This window comes from Tyto alba, unplaced genomic scaffold (assembly GCF_018691265.1).
Source record: "Tyto alba isolate M040663 unplaced genomic scaffold, T.alba_DEE_v4.0 Super-Scaffold_16, whole genome shotgun sequence".
NCBI lineage: Eukaryota > Metazoa > Chordata > Aves > Strigiformes > Tytonidae > Tyto > Tyto alba.
This window is the reverse complement of record NW_024881278.1, coordinates 5,054,277-5,077,505: the sequence shown is the minus strand read 5'-3', so window position 1 is coordinate 5,077,505 and position 23,229 is coordinate 5,054,277. Positions and strand designations below refer to the sequence as shown.

Below are 23,229 nucleotides of genomic sequence, written 5' to 3'. Positions count from 1 at the left end.
CAATCTCTGTTTTCTGAAATGTTTATATATTTTTGGAAATTTTTTTTATTTTGCCCCTGGTTATAAGAATTTATGTGAAAATTTTAAGGAAATTCCTTCCAATAATTTTTAATTTATGAAACATTCATCAAGGATTAGAGCTTCACCTAAGATCTTGCACAGAGTTCTCCCATGAAATATATTCCTTTAACTATGGGTCGCATACAGAAACTATGTATGATTTTATATAGGAATATTACTTTAATAATCAGATAAGTTAAACCAACTTGAAGGGTTCAGGTGAGATAAAGTAATTGCTAAAGTTTTTATCTAAATGATTTTCTAAGAAAGTATACTTATAAGTGAAACTATTAATAGTATTTGTATCTTTGAATATCCAAATGCTACTGATGTAGGGTTTATTCAATTTTTAAAATTTCCAGAAAAGCCTATTAACAAAACTTTGTGGCATGATGTTACAAAATTAAATCTATCTACCAAACACAAAGGCCAAAGTTTAGAAGTGAAGCTTTCTGTTAGGAGCACTGAATGCACATGTTATTTTGTATTTTCTGAATGTGTGTCTTGATGCATTACTGTTGAACCAATCCAGAAGAAAACCCATTTCTAATGTAAAGTGTTTAAATTTGTAGAGATTATGTGGGAGTTGTAGAAACCTTAATTTGTATCCATTGTGACATTTTGTGATCCCAACTGTACAGCTATGGCACTGTAGTAATACTGACTTTGCTTCAAACAACAATAATGATCCCATGGCCAAATATTTTTCTCTAAACCATACGCAAGAATATAAAAGAGTAAGATAATTACAGGTATTAATAAAAATATTCACAACTATTGTACGTGTCATAATAATCGTCCATTTCTGTTCATGGGTCAAGTAGTCAACTTGACTTAAAAAGGAACATTTTTTTCTTACCTGTCTCACAATCTGATTGGGACACTTTATTAGAATCTGCATTGGCCACCAATCATCATCAGCCATACGATCCAAAAACCACTGCAGAAGATACATACTTTGTTAGTTTTGTTCCAAACTTGTTCTAGTCCAATCTTCTTTTTGCATGATATTAAAGTCTGAAGAGAAATTGATGTTACTATTATTAAGGAATAAGCAAGTATTAATTCAAGGGAAATCTAAATGTCTTCTGTTCATGACAAGAAAGGAATAGAGATCAACAGCAGTAAACATCAATATAAATTTATATCCAGTATCTTCTTATCCCTGGGTTCTGCATGCCATTATTCAATTCTCTGGAAGGACATGCTCATCCTGAAAAGTGATGTCAACAGAACAAAAAACGATGCTTACAACGAAGCACAAGCTGAAGAATCTCACAGAATAGGGATAGGCTTAAACAAGAAGATAGTTCCCGAATTAGATCCCTTTGGCGTTTCAAAATGTGGAACAGCCTTACTACCTCCAGAGACAATGTATAACAACAACAGAGAATGATTCAGTCAAAGTCAGACTCAGCAAATAATACAGCTGAGTACTCTGACCACCAATTTTCTTTTATTCACAAGGAAAGACAGTTTAAATTAAAGAATCCAAGTTGTTGTTCTTTTTATTTTCACTGTACTCAAGTATTTTTTACTGTATTAAATGTCTTCACTCATTTTAAGCATTTTAGGACTACACCATGCTAACGAAACTGTATCATCCAAATACTGAATGTTACATAACAATTTAACAACCTAGAATGAATTTATAAAAGAGCAGTGAATTAAATTCATTTGCACTGAGCAAGGTCTAATGCAGGATACAATGCATATTGGGATTCTTGTACATTCAAACTATCACAGCAAGTCTATCACAAACTTTGCTTCAGTATCTCAAAATTGTTTTCACCAACACCACAGTGAATTCTTTCCCTATGGCTTCTCACTCCCTTTCCACTTTGTCCCAGACTCCCTTCATGCAGCATCCTAAAATATTTTACATAGAAACATCCCCTTTCCTCCAATTTTACCTTCTCCTAGGAGTTTTCAGTCTTTCTACGCATTGCATACGAGATCCTCAGCTTCACAAGCAAGGCACTACATGACTTTGTTTTTAGCAGAGTCTACCATTAGCTGTTGTTATTCCCCTTCTAAGATGCTTCACTGCATCGCAACCTTTTATCTCACTGCCCCCTTCCCTTGGATTCAACTCCATTCCCTGCCACTCTAGTCCTTAAACATTAGCCTGTCTTTCCCCTTCTCTTGTGTGATTTCATTTAAACACTTCTTAATTACACAAATCCCTATGTAATTAACAAATGAAGAGGTGACATTGTATGTCTTCTATTCTAGTGACAAAATTATATTGGCCTTTGGTCTCACCACAGGCTTCTGAAAAAAAAAGTCAAGTCATTCCCCAGAAACTGCAGCATTCAGAGAGGATGAATTTCATCTCACAGTGCACAAATATGCCAAATACAGTAGTTCATAGTCCAAAATATTCCAGGGATACGAACCTCCAGGAAAGTTAAACAATATATAGAAAGTTGGTTTGTACTTTGCTGAGATCCTAAGTCACTTACTTCACAAGCTGCCTGACTGTTATTAAACTGTTTTGTTAACAGTTCAATCCACTGAAGCATTGTAGGCTGTAAAAAGAAATACAGAAAAAACCTGTAACTTAAAATAATACATTGCAACTTAATCTTTAAACATTTCTAAATGATCAGTTAGAACACTGAATCTTCATAGAGTTACAAACACTAAACGCTTTATAAACTAGTAATATGGTGCACCTACACAAAAGTAACAGTACATACACTGAAACTAATGCAAGTAGTACCTACACATTTGGACTAATTGTCCAATTACATATTATGACATATTCTTACTAATCCCAGACAATCTAGAATTAGTAGCATTATGCCACCAGAGATGAGAAAGAAATGAAATCTGACTGAGAATAAAGATGTTTCAGATAGAATAGAAATTCCTTGTTATTCTTGCAGGTATTTGTAACTTAAAAATTCATGAGCACAACTGCTGCTCAGTAGTAAACACTCCCCTCTACCTCAGGCTTTAACAAGTGCTTGTCAAGATCCAAATGATCCAGGAATTTTCAGATGAAAAGAACCCAAGATCTCTTGTTCCTGATGCATTGCTGAGGCAAAGTAGGCTAACACCAGACCTGTGTTGTTTTTTTTTTTTTTTTCCCCCATTGTGCAGTGTTTAATATAAATGTGTTAAATAGCACTCTTGAAACATTACCTTTTATCATCTATGGTACTTAATACATCTCTAAATCACAGTTTTAAAATAAAAAAATACAGACATACTTCTCACATATTCATGCAGTTACTTAATGAGAATTTACAAGTAAATAGAATACCTTTTCCTTTGAATGAATAAATGTCTCTAGTACAAAGGAAGTGCTTAACTGGAAGAAAAAAATTGCACCATTAATTACAGAATGCCTGAATTAAAATGTAAACAAGCTAAAATTTAAAATAAGCATAAAATACTCTTGAAATGCTTACCTTAGCTGTCATCAGGGAAACCGCTTTTGGATCTGGTAGTGTGCTTGGGATGCTACTACACAACTGCCACATAAACCTAGAGTCAGTAATTTTATTTGTTAATTAAAATAAATAATGAAAATCTGCAAGAAGAAAAGAAGTATTAATATTACATTTTTTAAGAAAAACTTACCCAAAATATGTATGTTCAAAAATGTTCTTGTCTTGAAGAAACTGCATGTTATCATGCCATATCCACTGAAGAAAAAATGCTAACATCAGATACAAGAAAGCAGTTTATTTCACTACATAAGCATGATTTTAAGAATATTTAAACGCTTGCCATGGCTAAGAAAACAAAATTTTTTCTTACGCAAAATTATTTCTGGAAACTTTTTCTTTATTTTAAAGGATTGGCTCAAAGTTCTTTTATTCACACTATAGTGAATAATAATTTTGTGTGCCATATGACTGCAGAACAGAGATCAGAACCTTCTCCTCTTTCTGTGATCTCATTTTTATAACTTAATTATTCACATTTTTAGGCTGAAATTTTGAGAACTGGTCCAACATGTTAAAGAACCACCACAGTTCAAGACCATAGTTTGATGTCTGCAATAGTGTAATAATTTAAAAAAATAAAAAACTCTCTAAATGCATAGTTTCACTACTTGACATCAGTTAGACTTTCCAGCAACCTAGCTAGGTATGTCTAAAGGTTGACGTTCTGACCCAAAGCCTGATGAGCTCTGTGAACTCAGGATAAATTCTGAAAGAGTTAGATTTGACTCTTTATCGTTAATTGTAAAAGGATATCATACCAGGTGCCCCTGTTCCTCTCCCCAAAATTATGTTTTTGACCAAATCTGTTTGTAACATTTTTCACATAAAAATAGTTTAAAAGTTTATCTCTGATAAAAATCTATTATTATTTTTAAGACTGAGAAGGATGTAAAGCACAATGTGATTTGCTGGTTAGGGTTGAAGAGTCTTTTGAAGTTAAGAACCTAACATATAACAGATGATAAAGCAATACTACTGGTCAGAGGGAGCAGGGAAACTGGATTTTCCGGTGATAAAACGGGAGAAAAATGTCTTACAAATCCCATACTTGGGATATATTCATCACAGTGAGATCCCTAGTGAAATATTCTGCTCCTGTGTGCTACTTTTTTCCAGTTCCCCAGACCGTATGGGGCTTAAATAGTATCTTTACATAAATTGCCAGGTATCCTAAGAGCAGCCCCCATCACTGAGGGGAACGGGGAGATGTAACTGGTACTGGGTTTTAGTTTGCCTACCCCTTTTACTAATGCCTGGGCTACTCTATGACTATGGGGAGGAAGGGATCCCTCTCTGACTGATGCTCCCCATCATAAGCCCAAATAGTCCCTATCTTACAGTGCTTTAACTTTGAATTTCATGACCCCCTAGCAAATGTCAAAACAAACAGCTGAAACTGTTCTCCTATTCTGTTCACCCTCAAAGCAGTAAGTTGCTGAGGAACTGAAGGATGAAAAGGATGGTGGTTAATGAAAATACTTCCTGTAATATTGCAACTGTTCAGAAAACGTTGATAAAGCACTCAGATAAACCAAACAAAGAGTGCTCTACCAGTTTTTACAAGTATGAAGTAGAAAGATTACGATATCTGAATTAAAAAACACACGACAGAATGAGAAAATGTCTAAAATTTACGTACAGGGGAAATCTTAATTTACTTCCTATCATGCAACGTTCTCCTAAGGAAGACCGCTAAAGGGAAGGGTTGTCATCTTACCGATTTAAATAATATTTGTTTTCCCGTATTTATTCAGATTCCCAATTGTTTTAGGATTTCCCATAGTATTTTAAAATTGGTGTTAAAACAAATCAACTTGTACCTCCAGCAATTCTGATGAAACATCAAATTTGTAGTCTTTGCCATTTTCCTCCTCTGGTTCCATCCGCTTATAAAACAGCATGTAAGCACTGTGTGTCTTTAAGAAAAAAACATCTGTATAATTTTTGCTTTGAGGGAAAAATCACGAAAGTAGAAATACAATCATATAACAAGTGTTTGGAAGAGAAATACCTTTTCAAAGGAGAAGTCCATAAATTTATCAGTAACAGAATCGTAAGTTTTTGTCTGTCAAAAAGAAAGTAAAACCATTAATTACAAGCATTCTTAATGCCCTGGTTATTGACAGTTTGAGATAAATGTGCAAGGAAACTATTTCAGAACATTCACAGAGAGACGGCTGACAATTTATTTCTTGCTCCAAGTAGTCTTTCTTTTTTCTTCTACAGTGGCCTATTCTGATTTTTCAGAGTTGCTATGCTATATTGTGACCTATATCTCATGCAATTTCCTGCCTCATCCATCTCACTGACACCTCTTCTTTTTAGGCACCTAAAGGTATTTTATCCATTTGCCAAACAATATTTTTTTTTTTTGCTACGTTTCTGCATATTCTCTTCATTGGACAATAGGATTTTTCTTATTCAGAGGACTGGTTTAGTAAGTCACTGAATTATTAATAATGTATTTCATATGATGATTAAAATTATAAAAAATGGTCAAGTCACGCATAACCTGAGTCTTGTTAAACAGTTATTTTTATTACTACTGTGAAAAAAACATTAAGATTTACATCAAAGGCTGGTGGGCTGACCCAAAAGACAAAGCTGATACTGTATTAAAAAACCTTACACTACTGAAAGCAAACAAACATCAACTCAAGAGATCTTCTTACAATAAAAGGAAGAAGCAAAATTATTTAAATCTGTAGATCCATTAGCTTGAAAATTACTTACTAACATCAGAGCTCAAACTTTCCTGCTGAACAACAGCATAAGCTGTACACAGATCTGACAGGTTTTTAGCTCAGTTCTGTCACCAATGAAAAAGGATCTGACCTTAAGAGGTTCACAGACCCGAATCTGGAAATTACTCAAACAAGGCATAGACAAAGATCAAAAATCCCTGTTCTTCCAGAATAGGCATATGCTTGGAGTAATTATTCCTTCAGTCAACAGTCTGAGCAAAGCAGCCATCCAAGTGAAGGATTCATACTTCATTTGTTGCATACTCACTTTTTAATAATTAAATAAATGATGACAGAACACAGATATAGTGAAGAAATACGTCTTCTTTAGGGACTTCACTAAGTAATTTTGATCCATTAGTAATATCTATGCTATACTTCTGACACCTGTCTTAAAACCACATATAAATATTCAGATTCGTATTCACAAATTAAGTAATACGGTAGTTGGTACATGAGAGATTAAGACCCTTCTTCTTAATTGTCTGAACTTCTGTTCTACAGAAAGTGCAGAAAACCGAGAAAGCTTGCATCACCAGCTTGCAAGCATTCTCACTTTGCCAAGCCTTTCATCCCCCAAAGGAAGGGGGGGAGCCTTTGAAGAGATCGAAGGTGGAAGAACAGCTATCTACATGAACATAAGGTACAGTATCACCTGCATAGCAGAGACGTCAAAGGTTTAATAAAATGCAACTATCTTTCATATACATTCACAACAGATGGCATGCTTAAGGTGAACACTATGGAATCTTTCACAAAAGTCTTCAGAACAGATATTGTAATGGTTGAACATGACAAAAATAAAAGTCAGAACTTACAGTCATTTCGCCACCGAAACATTCTGAAGCAAGCTGGGCAGAATCAAATGGTTTTACTTCAGCATCATTGAAAAGATACCTGTAAAACAGTAAGGTTTTGAAACAGCTGTTTGTCTCTAATTGCAAATAAAGCATAACCAGCACTTAAAATTACTTTTCAGACTTAAGTATTCCTATTAATTTCTAATGTCTTGTTTGAATCACAGAAAATTAAAAACTGATCCCAAAAGTGACTTCCTTTCAATAGGATCAGGAAATCAGCATTTCAACAGTTCTTGGTTTTTCTTTGTATCCAGAGACATTATTTTCCTCATTTTTCCAGCCTGACTCTGGTGCAGATAGGGTTTTAATGCAGCCAGGAAGGTTTGCCTTTTCCTTTTCAACAGGAGTGAAATGGAAATGAAGTTTAAAAAGAGGGGAATCATTCCGTATTACAGTAGAACTCAAACTGGAAGAAGGCAGAGGAGATGGTACACTGTTATGGATTCCCCTTGAAGCAGGGATTGGGTCATGAGTTGGAACTGCTTCCAAAACGCTCAAGCTAGCTATTCTAGAGAAGAGGATAGAGGAAATCTTGTCTCCTATTCCAGGGCCTCAGCTGAGAATCTGATACACGACATTCCAAAATGACAGGCAGAGAATGTTTCCTGCTTTCCTCTGTCACCTAGCAAGACCCTTCTCCTTTCCATGCCCATGTCTCATCCATTTCCCAGGCTACTTCTCCCAACTTTTTCCTCCTCTTCACAACCATGATATGCCCAATGTATGCAGAAGTTTCCAAATTTAAAGTGAGATGTCATAGTTAAAAAAAAAAAAAAAAAGAAAAAAAAATGCATAGCATTTATTCATCTACCACTTCTGTGTAAGAAGATCCTGTCTGTTTTTTTACGTTTTGAAAAGAAGGGATAGAAAAATAAATGTCAAATATTCATGTAAATTCCATCTAGGAGGAGCTGGACAGTAGGAAGCCACTAAGCAACTACCATCCTGATAAACTTAAAAGTCAAATGTGAAAACAATTCCACATATAAAAAGTACAGTAAGAAAAGATTTAGATAACCTAGGTATTGTAACATCATTTCTGCCACATAGGATGCAATGAGTTGAAAGTGAAGAAACAAATTATTTTTTCACTGAAAATGGACAAGATTTAAAGGATCGAATTCCACAATCATAAAGGTAGCTGTATGTTCATCAAAGGTAACAACCAGATTTTATGAAGAACAATCTATTAAATCTTACTGTTCATTTGTACTGAAGTAATTAAAATATAGTCATTGATAGTCCTTTGAAGAGACAAGCATTGGCTGTAATGTGGGGAAACATGGTATTCTCCTGTTAGCCCTGTGTCCAAGGCACTGCACAAATATTACAGCTACAGCACACAAATCTGTATGCTAATAAATTTCAACATCTTGTGTTTTTAAGAGGAACCGACAGCATATATCTCCTATACCACCGCACTTGACAAAGCCAGCAAGTTTTAGTTATTTTAAAATGGGGAATTATAAAATGTTGTTTTGCATAACTCACCATTTGTTGTTTTTGTAAGCATGGGGATTGACTATATCTCTGATAAAACTGTAGTAATGCCCACCATCTGCTGTTCCTGTATGAACTGTTACACCTATCAGATCATATTCGTAGCTTTCTGTTTCTTTCAAATATTCACCATCTTCCTTAAAACCTGAAATAATTTAATACAATATTTAATCCGTTATTTCCTAAATACCTGAACGTCAAATTACAATGTCTTACATACACATTTCCTGTAGTTGCACTTTGTTTTTTTTCTTTTCAGCACTGCACCAGCCATGACAACCAGAAACTCCATACAGAGAGCAAGCAGCATAGATCCCAACTCTGTGAAACTGTTACAGCTTTTTTTGCAGAACGTAACTACTGAAGAGATCAGGACTAACAACTATATTATTCCAAGTTAGCACATCTTTCTTACGGTGGCAGTTAGTCAGCCATTTGCTGAAGTTCAAGTATTACTCTGCAAAATCAAATAGGCCAGCAACAAACCATATGTGATTATTTGTAACTTACCTCATACTCCTAAATACAAATTTAAGAGTAAGTCAAGTTGAACAGTATATGAAAACAAACAAAAAAAATGGCTGGTTTTGACATATTAAATAGAATGTGTGACTTCAGCAATAAAAATAGATTAAAACTATTTTTGATCTTATTTGCTTAAAAAATTGCTAATTGTTTGCTTATGTATACAAAGTGGTACACAGATGAAAGACAAAACTTGCTGAATTCATTTTATAATGCATACCTTCTTTTCTGTCATTTTTTCCCATGAGGAAATCTTCAGTGTAAGGTGTCATATCCAAACGTAAAGGGAATGAAAAATGCGTATTGACTTTCTCCTTCATCATGGTTACCATATTAAATGTGTATCTCATTGTGTTGAAGCTTAAGATACGAGGTAGTTTCTTAAAACATGCCCTGAAGGATTAGAAATAATAATGATTTACAAAAGGTTGAACTGTATTTTCACAAAGATTTTAAGCACATTTCGTTCAAACATAAAATTGAAAATCTGTTGCTAAATCACATAAAGTTCAGCTATCATAATGCCCAAGAGCGGGGCAGTCTAACTGGCAGCAGGAAGGTCAGATTTAGCCTGTTGGACAACTCCGTTGAGCCTATCATCGTGCCTTGGAAGAAACGTCAAATCTACTCATATGGCATGAATGACAAGTTTCTAAAATGATGTAAAATGAGTCATAGATGAATTTAACAATGCAAATCCCCTCATTAAAAGGAGTTACTATCATGTAACTGACAAGCTTCAATGCAAAACATCTTGTATTAAATCTCATAAACTTCACAGGATTGAAAAAGTAGGTTACTCTCTCACCCGTGTAATTTTAACAGCTACAAACAGAATTACGAGGTTCATCTCTAAAAAATAAATGTTAGTTGCAATATAAAGATGATATAAAATTTTTATTTAGCTTTCTTTTATTAGTAGACTTTAAAATATGGAAACATTTTAAAAACTACAAATTTAATTAAGAAATTTAAGGTTATGCATTAAACATAAGCAATTATCCTGTATAATGAGTAACACAAGTCCTGAGCAACCTCTGAAAGAATCTGATCTTTTAAAAATGGGAGAAATAACAGATCTCAAAAGGTACTAATTTTTACAAATTTCTTTTTATTTATATTGAAAAAAGGTCATGAACATTTTACTGTCTAGGTGATCTTTTGCTAAGGTACCTTATATTCTTCATTTTAGAAATGTGATTTCTTAGTTATGTGCTTCTCATTTGCACATAGGGACCACATCCTCATAGGCATTCAGCTTGTTACTGGGTATGAAACCACAGTCCCGTTTCATCTACACGATTATTCTTATTCCAGTATTAATTTCAGTAGTTTACTAAAAAGAAACATTAGGAACCTTTAGTTCTTCTTAATCATACCTTTTCTCAGCCCGCACTTTCTTCCCACAATGAGAACATGTGTACATGTTGTCACCCTCCAAGGTATCTTTAATAGTTACTTCATCAAGAGATTCCTACATATAATAAGCAAACAAACAAAAAAAAGGGAGCTTACGTTTATCTTGGATATTTACATCTTGTGCTTGCATGGCCTGCTTTACAAACCCATCTTTTTCAATCTTACAGTAAGTTTGATTAACATTTTCATATGTTATGAAAGTAAAGGTGGTCAAAGGCACCAAAAAGTTTGCAGTAGCATGTACCTGAACTAAGGTAAGAGTTTGACAGGAAAACTAGTTCCTAACACATACACAAAATTAAGGAGCCAATTCAGAAAAATGGTTCCAAGCTGTCCCAAAGAATTCAAGTATTTTAAATTAAAATTCCAAGCACGGGGATTAACAGTTGTTTAAAAAAACATGAAAACATAAAATTTTGCTGGTGTAAGTTTTGAATTCACTTTATAAGCAATAGTACACATCTGTGTAAAATCTTCTGACATTTACAATTGTCTTGTACAAAAAATGGCCATAGCATTTTTTAAACACAGAAGTAGTGATTCCTGACTGTAACACCATCTTTATTCAATTCCAAATGGCATCAGTTGATAGCATGTTGCATTGAAAAGATGAAACAATTCAACCAAATTACCTAGCAATATCAACCTAGAAATACACCAAAACTAGAGCGCAGATACTGAAAGCATCAACATATTCAACAGCATACGGTACAGTCTTTTATACCTGACTGCCACTATTTATTATTGTGATCTATGCTACACAGCTTAGCTTAGCATTACTTACATAAATATTCTTCATATCTGCCACCTGGCATCTTACTGTATAGAACTCTTCAGCAGTCTGACTTACATGCTCACAGTCCTAAATCACAGCAATGAAAGAGAAAAGCAACAAAATAACTGCTTTGAGAAGTTAAAAAAAAAAAATCTTTAAAAGATAAGGATAGGGAAAGAATACTTACCAAAGAAACAACATTGTTTGTGATAACACCTCCAAACAAACTTTTCACTGTATTTTTCTGTGAATGAATTAATAAATTCTGTCAAGGAAATTTGAGCACATCCATAAGTTTTCAAGCTCCCTTTCGCTCCCTCTTTGTAACTCACCAGTTCTGGAGACATTTCTTCTATTTTTGTTATTAGGTCAGTGAAGAATTCTGTCATATCTTTCTGCTCTCCTGTGTTCAGTGGCTGCTTATCCATAGTATAGGTTTTACAGAAAGGCCTTGGATTGTATGCCTTACATTCACTTTCCTTCAGGTAAAAAATATCAAGCAAACCAAATCAACACAAATCCTTGTATTTCGAGTTACACAGACAGATTGAACATACATATATGAACTTCTATTTTAAAAAGAACATACTTTTACATACAATATCTCCATAAGTTTATTATGCAAGAAAGTTGTTTAGATGCTTAAATGCTTCTGATGAAATCTAAAGCAGTTTTAAACTGTTTATAATTATTATTATATTATTAAAATACAATTAATAAAATATGAAATAATATTTAATAAATACTTAGTAAAATGAATCATTAAAGTAGAAGAACTTGTCTGAGGATGTGACCTTTCCAGTTTCAGCATATCTGTTCAGATATAAAATACAGTATGAGGAACATCAGCCTGTATTTATGCATTTCTGGACACTACTGATTTAAACCTTGACAAGTGCTTAATTCTTATTCAGACTTCTCTATGGTATAAAACTGTACCAACTAGTTCTCAACTGTGTGTGTCCCATGAGACAAAAGAATTTGCAGGTCAAAGCAATTCTTCAGGATACATCCCCCATTCCACTGCTTTGCACGCTGGGAATGCAGAACTTATTTACAGCAGAAGGAACTTTGTTCTTGTAAGCAATGACACACATACTGTTTTCTTTTAAGGACATGTGACAAGACAGTGCTTCCTGTAAATATTACATTTTTTGGAATAAAGTCTTTCTTCAAGGTTTTAATAATGGTAAATCTTCATGTAATTTTATGTTTCTGTATTATTTTATGCTTATGTACTACCTAATTTATTTTTTTCTATGAGTCACGGCAGGCACTACATGCCCCAAATCCTTTCCTCTATTTGTCTTCAAAGTCGTTATGAACATCCTTCACAAAAGCCAGTGCCAAGAACAAAACCACTCAGCTCTCCTCAGTATTCTTTTTTCATTATTTCACTATTTCAGAAATGCTTCACTATTTTAACAACAGTGAACACGTGGGAACTGCCTCAAGTTTGTTACTCAGGCTTTGGAGCTTCAAAATTTTTAGTTGCTTTTTATTGCTTTATTTCAACAGGTTAACCTTTGAAACACCAAAGCAAGGAAAATGTAATGAATAAAAAGAGTATATTTTATTTTATCACCAGGGAAACTAGGGCAAACGTTGTTCCATGATTAAACGAAGAATCAAGCTCGGAACCCTTTACCTCAAGGTCCATGTGAAACAAGAAGAATGACAATGGTGTCGGATAGACACTCATGACAGAGTGTTTGTTAAAAAGACAAAAATACTTTATTGAGATCTTGGTATGGTGCTCACATATAAAAATCAAAACATCCTAACGGGACAGTCAGTCAGTGTTTGTTGGTGATGGGAGTCTGTTGCTAAGGGTCCTTGCAGTGGTTATCTTCAGTTAGACCTGGAAAGACTCCTTAAATCAGCATTTTGCTAAATTCTTATAATCCAGCTGAAAAAACTCCTTCCTATGTGACCTCACCAGCATCTGTGTAATTCATTACTATTGATTCACCTTAACTACATCCAAAGTGTCTCTTAAATATCTTAAATCCATACAAAAGACTGTCATATGCAGTCATTTCTGCAGGAGCAGTTTTTATCAATCATTTACGTAAGTCAATTTGGAAACTGGACTAGACACAGCAGAGGCAGTAGCAGAACTGTCCCAAATTCCTACCTGGAGGGCTCCTGTAACATTCAGTCAAGTACTTAATCGGGAAGTTTTAAATTGGTCTGTTGTCTCAAGCCACTCTGTTATGGCATCCAAGGAGATGCCTGGCCAGGGAGCTCCTGGACCACTGGGAGATTTAGCAATGTAAGTGCTCAGGGTGTCCATACAGGGCACCTGATACCCAGCTACACCATGACTGTTATCCAAAAAGCAGACCTGATTTTCGTACTTGTAACTCACTTGTAACTGAAGTCCCAGAGCTATGGTAAACATTCTGTGGTCACCTGAACATTAAATTGCAGGGGAAAAAAGGTTTAAATGAATGAAGGACACTCAGACTGTGGTCCTGAGACTGATGTTCCCATATAATCACTTCACAAACATTATTTTAAGAACACAGCAGACAATCACTAACGTTTGAGAGCTGGTGCCTGCTCATTATAGTTGGGGTCAGATATTAAGCCCTATCTTATTAGGAGTTACACTGCATCTGCATGAAAGTTATTATGCCCCTGTTTGCTTAACTGATTTGCTGAATAACAGCTTCAAAGTAGGTAAAAACTACTTCAGTTAAGACACTCATTCACAAAACTTAAGACACAATGGACTTAAGCTGCCTAGATTTTACATATAGAATGGTAACTAGATTTTTCTTGCCTCCTCCTTTAGAAAATGGGATACTTTATAAAATAGCGACTTTTGCACCTACCATTAAGTATGTAAACATTTTCTGGAGTTCTAGTAGAGTGGTCTTGTGTTTCATATCTTCTGAATACTAGAAGAAATTAACAAAGGAAGATATTATCTTTCTGCTTATAACTTTCCGAAATCAGCCCTTAAAAAATGAAACAATCATCGTCTCAAAAAACCAACCATTTTATTATGGACAGTTAAGAAAAATGATTGTGTAGAAGAAGACAAAGTACACAATTTCACACTTACATATAAAGCACTACCTACTCATTTTTTGGCATGTCAACATTAAACTTAGGTCAAAAAATAATTATATTGTCTAAAAATTTACTGCAGCTCGGGACTTTTGGGAAGGTACTACAAAAGTCTGTAGTAATTTCGGAATAATTTTTTCAATTCGTAGATGTTGTGGGAGTTCTGATCAACCCTCTATATAATGCATTTCACATGCAGACCAGCAGCTTCCCTCTTACTTTATTTTTTTGTTTTATTTATAAATGGCTAATTCTAGATGAAGTTAGGTGACAATTACCAACAACTTAATGGTAACGAAAAATGATGAGGTTACTGCCAGTTAGGGTGTTTCACACGTTACATATGCCCTGTTGATGTCAGGGATCAAAACGAAGCTTTCTCTTTTACAATAAAGAGCTAGAAGTAATAGTACTTCTGGAAGTTAACCAATGTATAATAATTTACTGGACTTGCTGTACTTCTGGTAGTGTAAGATACATGCTCTGGGACTTTATAAACATCAAAGAACAATGACATTTATTCTAACAAAATGACCAATTAGGAGTTAAGAAACAACAGACAATTCACGTAAGACCAGACTTGAATAAATCTAGTTGATAACAGCAGAAATAAGAGTTTGAGAACGTGTTTTATTCCAGCACCACCTTAAGAACCTAATGCATTACAAATATATTTAAAAAAAACCCAAACTCTTCACTTTAGACATCAGCAAAAGAATCCAACCAAACAAAAATCAAATTAAATCCTGAAGAAATATTCTTTAGCAGGGAGTCTTAAAAGTAAATCTATACTTGATCAGTATTTGCCCTGATTCTAAATTTAAACTTCCATCAAAATCCACAGGAAGAACCTAAGACCCCAAAGCATACCTTTGCAGTAAAGATTGCTTGTCTGGCCTCTGGTATCATGTACAGTTGCTGAATAGTGGATGCCAAGTAACACGTTGCCCCAAGATTAGTTAGACCCACAAATCTGCATTCAGCGCGAACATCATCATGTGGCCAATAATCCCACTTGTAAGGTGCATGGGAAGCTGCAAAAAATGTGAACCACAAATGCAGAAAAAAATAAAATTCAAAGTACAATCTACGAAAACATAAATACAATTAAAAGCTTTCTGCTCACATTAATAAAATACACCCTGTTTATACATTCTACATTTACAGACTGTGCTGATTTTGGCTGGGGTAGAGTTAATTTTTTTCATAGCAGCTACTATAGGGCTATGTTTTGGATTTGTGCTGGAAACAGTGTTGATAAGTCAAGGATGTTTTTGTTATTGCTCAGCAGTGCTTACACAGAGCCGAGGCCTTTTCTGCTTCTCACACCACCCCACCGGCAAGTGGGCTGGGGATGCACAAGAAGTTGGGAGGGGACATAGCTGGGACAAGTGACCAAAGGGATATCCCATACCATATGGCCTCATGCTCAGCAACAAAACCTGGGGGAAGAAGAAAGAAGGGGGGGACATTCAGAGTGATGCTGTTTGTCTGTCCAAGTCACTGTTAGGCGTGATGGAGCCTGGCTGACTTGGAGATGGCTGAGCACCTGCCTGCGATGGGAAGTGGTGAATGAATTCCCTTTGCTCACATGCACAGCTTTTGCTTTACCTATTCAACTGTTCTTATCTCAACCCACAAGTTTTCTCACTTGTACTCTTTCTGCTTCTCTCCCCCATCCCATTGGAGGGTGAGCGAGCAAGGGGCTGTGTGGGGCTTAGCTTCCAGCTGGAATTAAATGATGACACAGACATACCTACTCTTTAAGAAAATGCACTACAGGCACATCAGGAAAATCACCTGACACAGCAGCGAGCCCTTCCAGATGCCACACTACTTTGGGCTGCAAGTGATTTGCTGTGTTCTCCAAAGCATTACTCATGGCAAGTATCTCTTACACTTGTTCTAACAATAGTATCACATACAGCGATTGTCTTCCAGCCTCTATCTTTAAACTCAAGTTTGGTAAAACCATGTTTTCATCATCCAAGAGCATCCATAAATTCTAAACATTGGCTGCTATACATCAGAAAGGGATTTTTTATAATACAAGCCAACCACAGCGCTCTCAACACTTGCACTGCCTAAACCAGTGAGAACATACTTTTAACTGATAACAGACAACACTTCCAAGCTCTCAAATACACGCCAGTCATTCCCCCCCCCCAAAAAATTACATGTAATTTCTGCTACCCATTCCCATGCACCCCTGTGTCACACTGAAAGAAAGCAAAGCAGAGCCTCTGAACACAGAGACTCAAGTTCAAGAGCCTTCCCTTCACATCACAAAACACAGATTTGGTATCAGAGATAACCACACATGATGCAAGTCCTTGATTTTCAGAAGAGAAAAGCTGGTTTCAGAATGACATCTATTATACAGGATGACAGGCAGCAAAAGATCTTTTTGATCAGTACAAAAAGATTGATAAGAGGCTTATCAGAGGTAAGACACAAAAGTGCAGTGAGAGAAAGTAGTTGGCTATACACAAGCTTGAACAGACTCGGGAATAGTTTTTATAGGAAGAGAGGAAAATTTTTACTGCATTTCAAAGTCATATATACCAAAGAAATCTGCAATCCACAAGAAAAATAGGGGTAAGCAAGAAGTGAATTGCATAAAGAATCAGGCCAAAAAGACATTTTATTTTCCTGTAAGTTTCTTACTCCTCTGTATTTCATCCCGGATGTAGCAATCAATTTCTTACACACCATGGCACTGGACAAGTTAAGCAAGCCTGACTGACTCTTCTTAATAAGCCTTGTTCTGATATGGCTGCCAAGAAATTGGAAGAATGGAAAAGTTCTCCTCATCTGTCAGTCAAGAAGATGGTAACCAGACTAGACAAACCATTTGTAAGTGATTATTACTGCTTCTAGACACTGACAAGCCTCTCTTTCTAGCATCCCACGCAGAAGAATGGAATGGGGAACTAATCATTTGAGCTGCAGAGGCAACTAGATGAAACAAGCACTAAATTACAGATCAACTAATCCAGTACTAAACTACAGATCAACTAATCCAGTGTCCAAAGGAATTCACTGCAGCCTATCTTCCTTGGTGTGCAAGAAGTTTGACACAAAAACTCATAATGCATCTAGCTTTGTTATTCACCCCCAAGAATATAATTCTACAAAAATGTAGTGTCCTACTAATAATTCATCACCTCTACTGAAGTGTATGTTCAGATGTACAGGGAAAAAAGCAAAAAAGTAGTCTGGATTTATTTTACAATCTACAAAAGCTACATAGGTTCACGATTTAAATTTTAAATCCTTAATTATTTTGTCAAAGATTAAAGGCTCATTAAGGATTCTTTTCAATTCATACTACCAGCTATAAATTCAGGAAACTATTTGGCATCCTCTGAACAGATCCTCACATCTTCAGAGACCAGACCCACAAGACATTCTGTTTCACAACAAATAATTGTTGTAATCTTCGTTTTGGCATTGGCATCAAAACAACTATTAGCCCTGCAGCTTCAAGTAGGGAAGGAAAGAGTTTTAATTCTCCTGTTTCAACAAATCTCAGTAGCATGACCTCATGTTACCTGGTTACACTGGGCTGATTGGCCAGTTGAAACAAAGCTCTCCTCCACATTTAACCTCCTGAAGAAATCAGCATGGCAGAACACCACAAAATTGCCTCCCTCAACTGAAATCCTTAAATTGCAACATCTTAATTCACCCTTCCTCACATAAGGACTCAGCATCTATCACTCTCCTTATAGCACATCAAGTTGTAATTACAAAGAAATCAGATGACTTCTTCATACTTCATGACAATAGTTGGGAGTATCTTCCTCCTACTTCAATCTGACAAAGGGCTTTCAGAAATTTGACAAGGAATTTCTCAGGAAGATCCTCTTTTCTCCACCCTAGGATTTTTAAGTGACTGTCTTCATTTGCATAATAAAAACTTTCCTTCTTGCATAGGGTTCTTAACTACAGAAGTAAATTTGAGCCTCATTTATGTCTATCTTCTTTATTCCTTGCTGTCATCATAGAAATCAGTCTTTTCTCAGGAACAGATAGGGAAACGTGTAACCAAATTTGCAATATTCACATTCTATTATAAGCAAAATAGAACTGAATTTCTTCTTCTTCAAATGACCATGCATTTCTCTATATTCCACCTTCTGATCACGCTTCTGCTCCAAACTAACATCAGACACTATCTTAAACCTCCCTGGGAAGCAACACAGCTGGTCTTGTTTCCCTCCTTTGAACTGAATGTTTTTATTAGTCTTGGTCTTCAAAGAAAGCAAAACTCCAAAACACTGCAAGAAATTTTATGAACAGAGGGTATCTAAATCCCCTTTTCAGTAAATTCAGAGTCTACATTAATTGTTAGCCCTCCCTGTTGAGAAAAGTGAGGAGAAAAGTCAGCTGAAAATGCAGGTCTTCAGTTAAAGCCGCTGTGTCTGTGAAGTAGAAAAAAAGCACACAAGTCATTCCCTTCTTCCATTCATCAGTGAAGGGAGCTGCATTAGTGGAAACTTTAAATGCTGCTGTGGTTAAAACTTTAGTACAACTACTTTACATTATCCACACTAGTGTAAATCTGTAGAACAGTATACAGTTGTACATTTTAATATGACTGCCAGAATAGAGTCTTAATAACATAACTGGAACCCTATTTTTTTTTTTTTTGGTCCCAAGGAAAATACACTAAATATCCTTTAATAACATTGTTTTCTTCTTGAAAATTTTACTTCATTTTGCTGCATTAAATTAAAGCTATCTCTTAAGAGGATCCTGGCTTCAATCAGTTAGGAGCGTGAGAAAAAAATGGTAGAGTAGCAGTTACAGCAACTTGTGAGACTAGAGGACAACAACTGTACAAGTGGCAGGATCAAAAATTTCTCCAATGAACTACAAAATGAAAAGTTTAAAACCAAAGACAGGATGGAAATCCGTAATATTTTCCTTAACGTTTCTCCTAAGAAGAACGTAGAGACAGGCCTAAGAACAAGATTTTTAAAGACTATTAAGATTAGAGATAAGCGAAGTGGAAAAATCCAGTTTTAAGAATATTTGGATCACATCAGTAGAATAACAAGACTTTAAACAAATGAGGTATCAGAAGTTCTGTGTCAGTTGCACATCAGAAAGAGGCAAAGTCACTCTGCCAGTTGTAATAAAGTTAATATTCATGAAACTGAGATATACTGAATATGGAGGAGGAGCACACGCCAGATGGCTGTGGAGAACTCAGGAAGGAACAATCTAGAGAAGAGTAGTTGGAAGACAGTAACAGTTGTGGTAAATATTACGGAAAACTTTAGCACCTAGTATTTTTCTCACTCCAAATCCCACTAATTCCTACCTGTAAAAAATGAATGAATGCACCTGGAGAGATACAGAACACCTCAGCAGCAGAAGGTGTACTCAGAGCAAACAGAAATATCCAATATTTTCATAAAATATATTCTTCATAGTATTGTCCCTGAACATGGGAGACTGTGAGACTTTGGAGGCTTTTTACAAGGCCCCAGGCATATAAGTACACAAAACATTATTACGATCAGATTTCTCTTTTGCTTTCTGAAATGTAAGGCACTAAATCAATTGCATAGATTATAATAAATTACAGATCCTTAGGTTACAGGAATGTAAACAGGGCACGTGAAAGGAAATCTATCAAGCTAAAAATGCATAATGAGAATTTGCAAATCAAAGATAAAATATTAACTAACTTCAAATTTTGCTAATTTACATATTATACATAGGAATTGTTTCCAAAACACAGGAAGCATGAAAGCCAAGAGGCATAACAAAATTGTATTAGCCCTGTATGCCGACATCTGGGTACAGGCTGAAGTCAACTACAAAGATATTAGAGACCTTGAAAACGTGACAGTGCTGTTAAAAGCCAATGCATCTACAGTACCTGTATAAACATACCATATTTCTTCATGCTATACAAGGGAAAACAGAAATTAAAATACAGCACAAGCCAATGAAATATGCAAAATCCGTTCTAACAATGTTATCTACTTGTCGGTGTCATTTAACAAGGCCACATACTTTAAATAATGCATATTTAATAACAGATGATCTGAAAATAACACATGGGATTAAATCCACTCATTTGCTAGGTGAGCAGAGTATGCCTACAGCTGCTCTGTAGCACGACCGTCAGTGATGGTGGATAAGTAGTAGATGTATAAAGTGGAATTTTAAGAGCAGTGTTAGTGTCAACAATGTCTTCATTATTATATTTGGAAATTGGGACTACTGAAGTCTAAAAATATTCCCCGTCACCTTTGCATCTCCCTGTTTCTACCTATGCACTCTTTACAGATCATTATTTTTAGTAAGTCATTAAATGCAGAAACTTCTGAAGTATTTCATGAAGAAATGGAAACTGCATGACTGCAGTACGGTTCCCAGTGGTGGCCAGCCATCCTCACCATAAACATGCAGTCTTCGGACTAGGAGTCTACATTACAAGTACACTCCTATTTTCTTTCCTGAAATTTATAAATCCAAAAGTTCTAAACAAACCCAAAACGAACAGAAAATGCAGATGGACTAGTTTTCCACAAAATACTCAAAAGCTATATATGAATAAAGGTTCTTACACTGCATATGTTGCGCCATAACCCAGTTGTGGAGCAGCCTGTAGTTTTCTACAGACCCCTTTACCATTTCTACCAACAAGTCATAAGCAGCAGCCCTTGAAGAATGGGACTTGCATTTTGGCTGTTGTCTATCTTTCAAACTTGGCAGCAGGAACAGAAGGTTAAAGATGTCTCTCAGAAACTCCTGTAAAACAGTTCAATCAGCACATTCAGCATTCTGAACACATTCTTAAAAGACAAAAGTAATGTATTAACAATCTTCTAGAAACACCTGTAGACTTTCTAGACCTCTATTATTTACAGAACTTTGACTTGTATAAAGGTTCTGAATTACAAATGCTTTCTACTACATGAAGTGCACCGTAGCCATATTATAGTCTGAAGAGAAACATGTCCACTGAAAAAGGAGGATAAATTATGCCTGATTCATGACCGATAGTTTAACAAAACACACACATGTATTTTTAGTAATTGTAAGAGTAGTTTCTCCTAGTGAAAGACAGCACATAACCTTAATCATGCTGTTTGTTTGATTTTTATGAATCACTAAGTAATCTTAAAACACGCACTAAATTATGTGTACTGTAAGTGTATTTTTGTACCGTTTCACGTTTGGACTATTAACTGAACTATAAACGGCACAAAGCATAGCTGTACCCAGTCAGGCTGCCTTTGGATGGTAAATACATCTTACGCACTGTTATTTATCTTTACCATCCCAGGTTAATACACCAAAAAAATGACGTGGATCTGTCTAAATTTCAGTACCTTCTTTCTATGTAGCCATTTTAATTCAATAAAATTAAACCAAAAGTAAAGTATTAAAAGGATAACAAACAAAACAAAAAGATCTGTGTAGGTCTATAAGAACAGGTACTACTCTTCCACAACTACAGCACCTTTGAAGAAGTGCAGATTGGTGAAAAGGCTTTCCTCCACCTTTCAGCTATGAGGTGAACCTTACTAATTAGTCATCTAAGTGGTATAACGAGACACCATGAAAGAAGAAATTGAGCAGGATTTATCAAGCAGTATTTCAAGAAATTTCCTTAAAATTAATGTGCAATTCCTGTGCATATTTTAAATCCAGGGCTGATGACATGATCCACAGAGTATACTTTGCTGCTTCTGTAAAACGTCTGCAATCTTAACAAACTGTATTTAATCATTAAAACATATTAGTAGTGTATCATTTTAGTTGTCTACATAATCAGACAATAAATCCTTTACCTCTGCAGAATTTTGATTGTTTTTCACAAAAGATATCTTCTTAAATTTTTTTTTAGGGATGGAATTCTTCCCTCATTTGTAGACCACAGGCTACCAATCCAGCTATTATACCTCATTCTAAAATTTCTACACCGTAATTAAAAAAAAGTATTCTTCCTGAATTTCCCCATTCAGGTATATTCAGTTAAGAAGCCTTTTAACATTAAAAGTCAGGCTCTACTGTGAAATCTAACTAAATTTTAAATCTTTCAAAAAAACGCCTTCTGTACAGTACACAGCAAAATTACCATAAAAAGCCTTGCTCCAGTGTGCAGGGAAATTCCTATGATCTTAATATAAAATCTTATAACCAGAGCTTATAGCTGAATAATATGGAGAGGTCTTCTCCTGGCCAATATAGTTAAACAATTCTTCCAGATTTCTCCACACTTCAGAGAAAGAAAATGCATAAAATTAAAAATAAACAGATACCTGGTTTCTTGGTAGTTAGCCTGTAGCTGGAGCACTTATGGGGCAGCAGTCTGATTCCTCTCCATTCCTAACCATACTTGTCAGGTGTAAGATGATTACAGCTCATCAGCAGACCAGCTGCAACTAAGTGGAGTTTAAGACTCTGCTTTCAGCTGCAGCCGAGGTGCTGTGTTGCAGCCCTTTTCAAAGAGGTGTTTTAACACACCAGCCACCTTAAGGTGTCCCAGACTAGAAAAGCAGTAACTCTGGAGATCTGGATCTATCTTTTTCTGATTAAAATTCTCAGTCTTGTATTTGTGTTGATTGAATTCTGACATATTGGAGCAGGGAAGACAAAGAACACTATAGATGATTTTGTTCAGAGGCTAAATGCAAGAACCCTCATCTTGTTAAAAATGTATCTCTTTACCACTGAATTGGCCTTACTATATACCTTTCTAGTGAAGATGTGCTAGCTGGTATATGTTAAAAATGTGCTTTTGTCCACTTAGTGTAGAATAAGGTAGACAGTGATTA

At 35.4% G+C, this 23,229-nt stretch overlaps 1 protein-coding gene across 2 annotated transcripts in view; it reads right to left on the bottom strand.

The window, feature by feature from the left end:
* USP34 (ubiquitin specific peptidase 34) overlaps window positions 1-23,229 on the bottom strand; it is a 138,832-nt gene that overhangs the window by 25,168 nt on the left and 90,435 nt on the right. For both annotated transcript variants that reach the window (XM_042789260.1, XM_042789261.1), the window contains exons 42-58: window positions 21,013-21,196; window positions 15,293-15,456; window positions 14,185-14,250; window positions 11,677-11,823; window positions 11,532-11,588; window positions 11,354-11,431; window positions 10,530-10,624; window positions 9,371-9,543; window positions 8,617-8,770; window positions 7,084-7,162; window positions 5,533-5,586; window positions 5,342-5,437; window positions 3,652-3,716; window positions 3,480-3,555; window positions 3,332-3,379; window positions 2,526-2,591; window positions 920-1,000 (exon numbers count right to left, since the gene is read on the bottom strand). In XM_042789260.1, coding sequence (XP_042645194.1) covers window positions 920-1,000; window positions 2,526-2,591; window positions 3,332-3,379; window positions 3,480-3,555; window positions 3,652-3,716; window positions 5,342-5,437; window positions 5,533-5,586; window positions 7,084-7,162; window positions 8,617-8,770; window positions 9,371-9,543; window positions 10,530-10,624; window positions 11,354-11,431; window positions 11,532-11,588; window positions 11,677-11,823; window positions 14,185-14,250; window positions 15,293-15,456; window positions 21,013-21,196 — 1,683 coding nt within the window. The remainder of the gene's footprint in view (window positions 1-919; window positions 1,001-2,525; window positions 2,592-3,331; window positions 3,380-3,479; window positions 3,556-3,651; window positions 3,717-5,341; window positions 5,438-5,532; window positions 5,587-7,083; window positions 7,163-8,616; window positions 8,771-9,370; window positions 9,544-10,529; window positions 10,625-11,353; window positions 11,432-11,531; window positions 11,589-11,676; window positions 11,824-14,184; window positions 14,251-15,292; window positions 15,457-21,012; window positions 21,197-23,229) is intronic.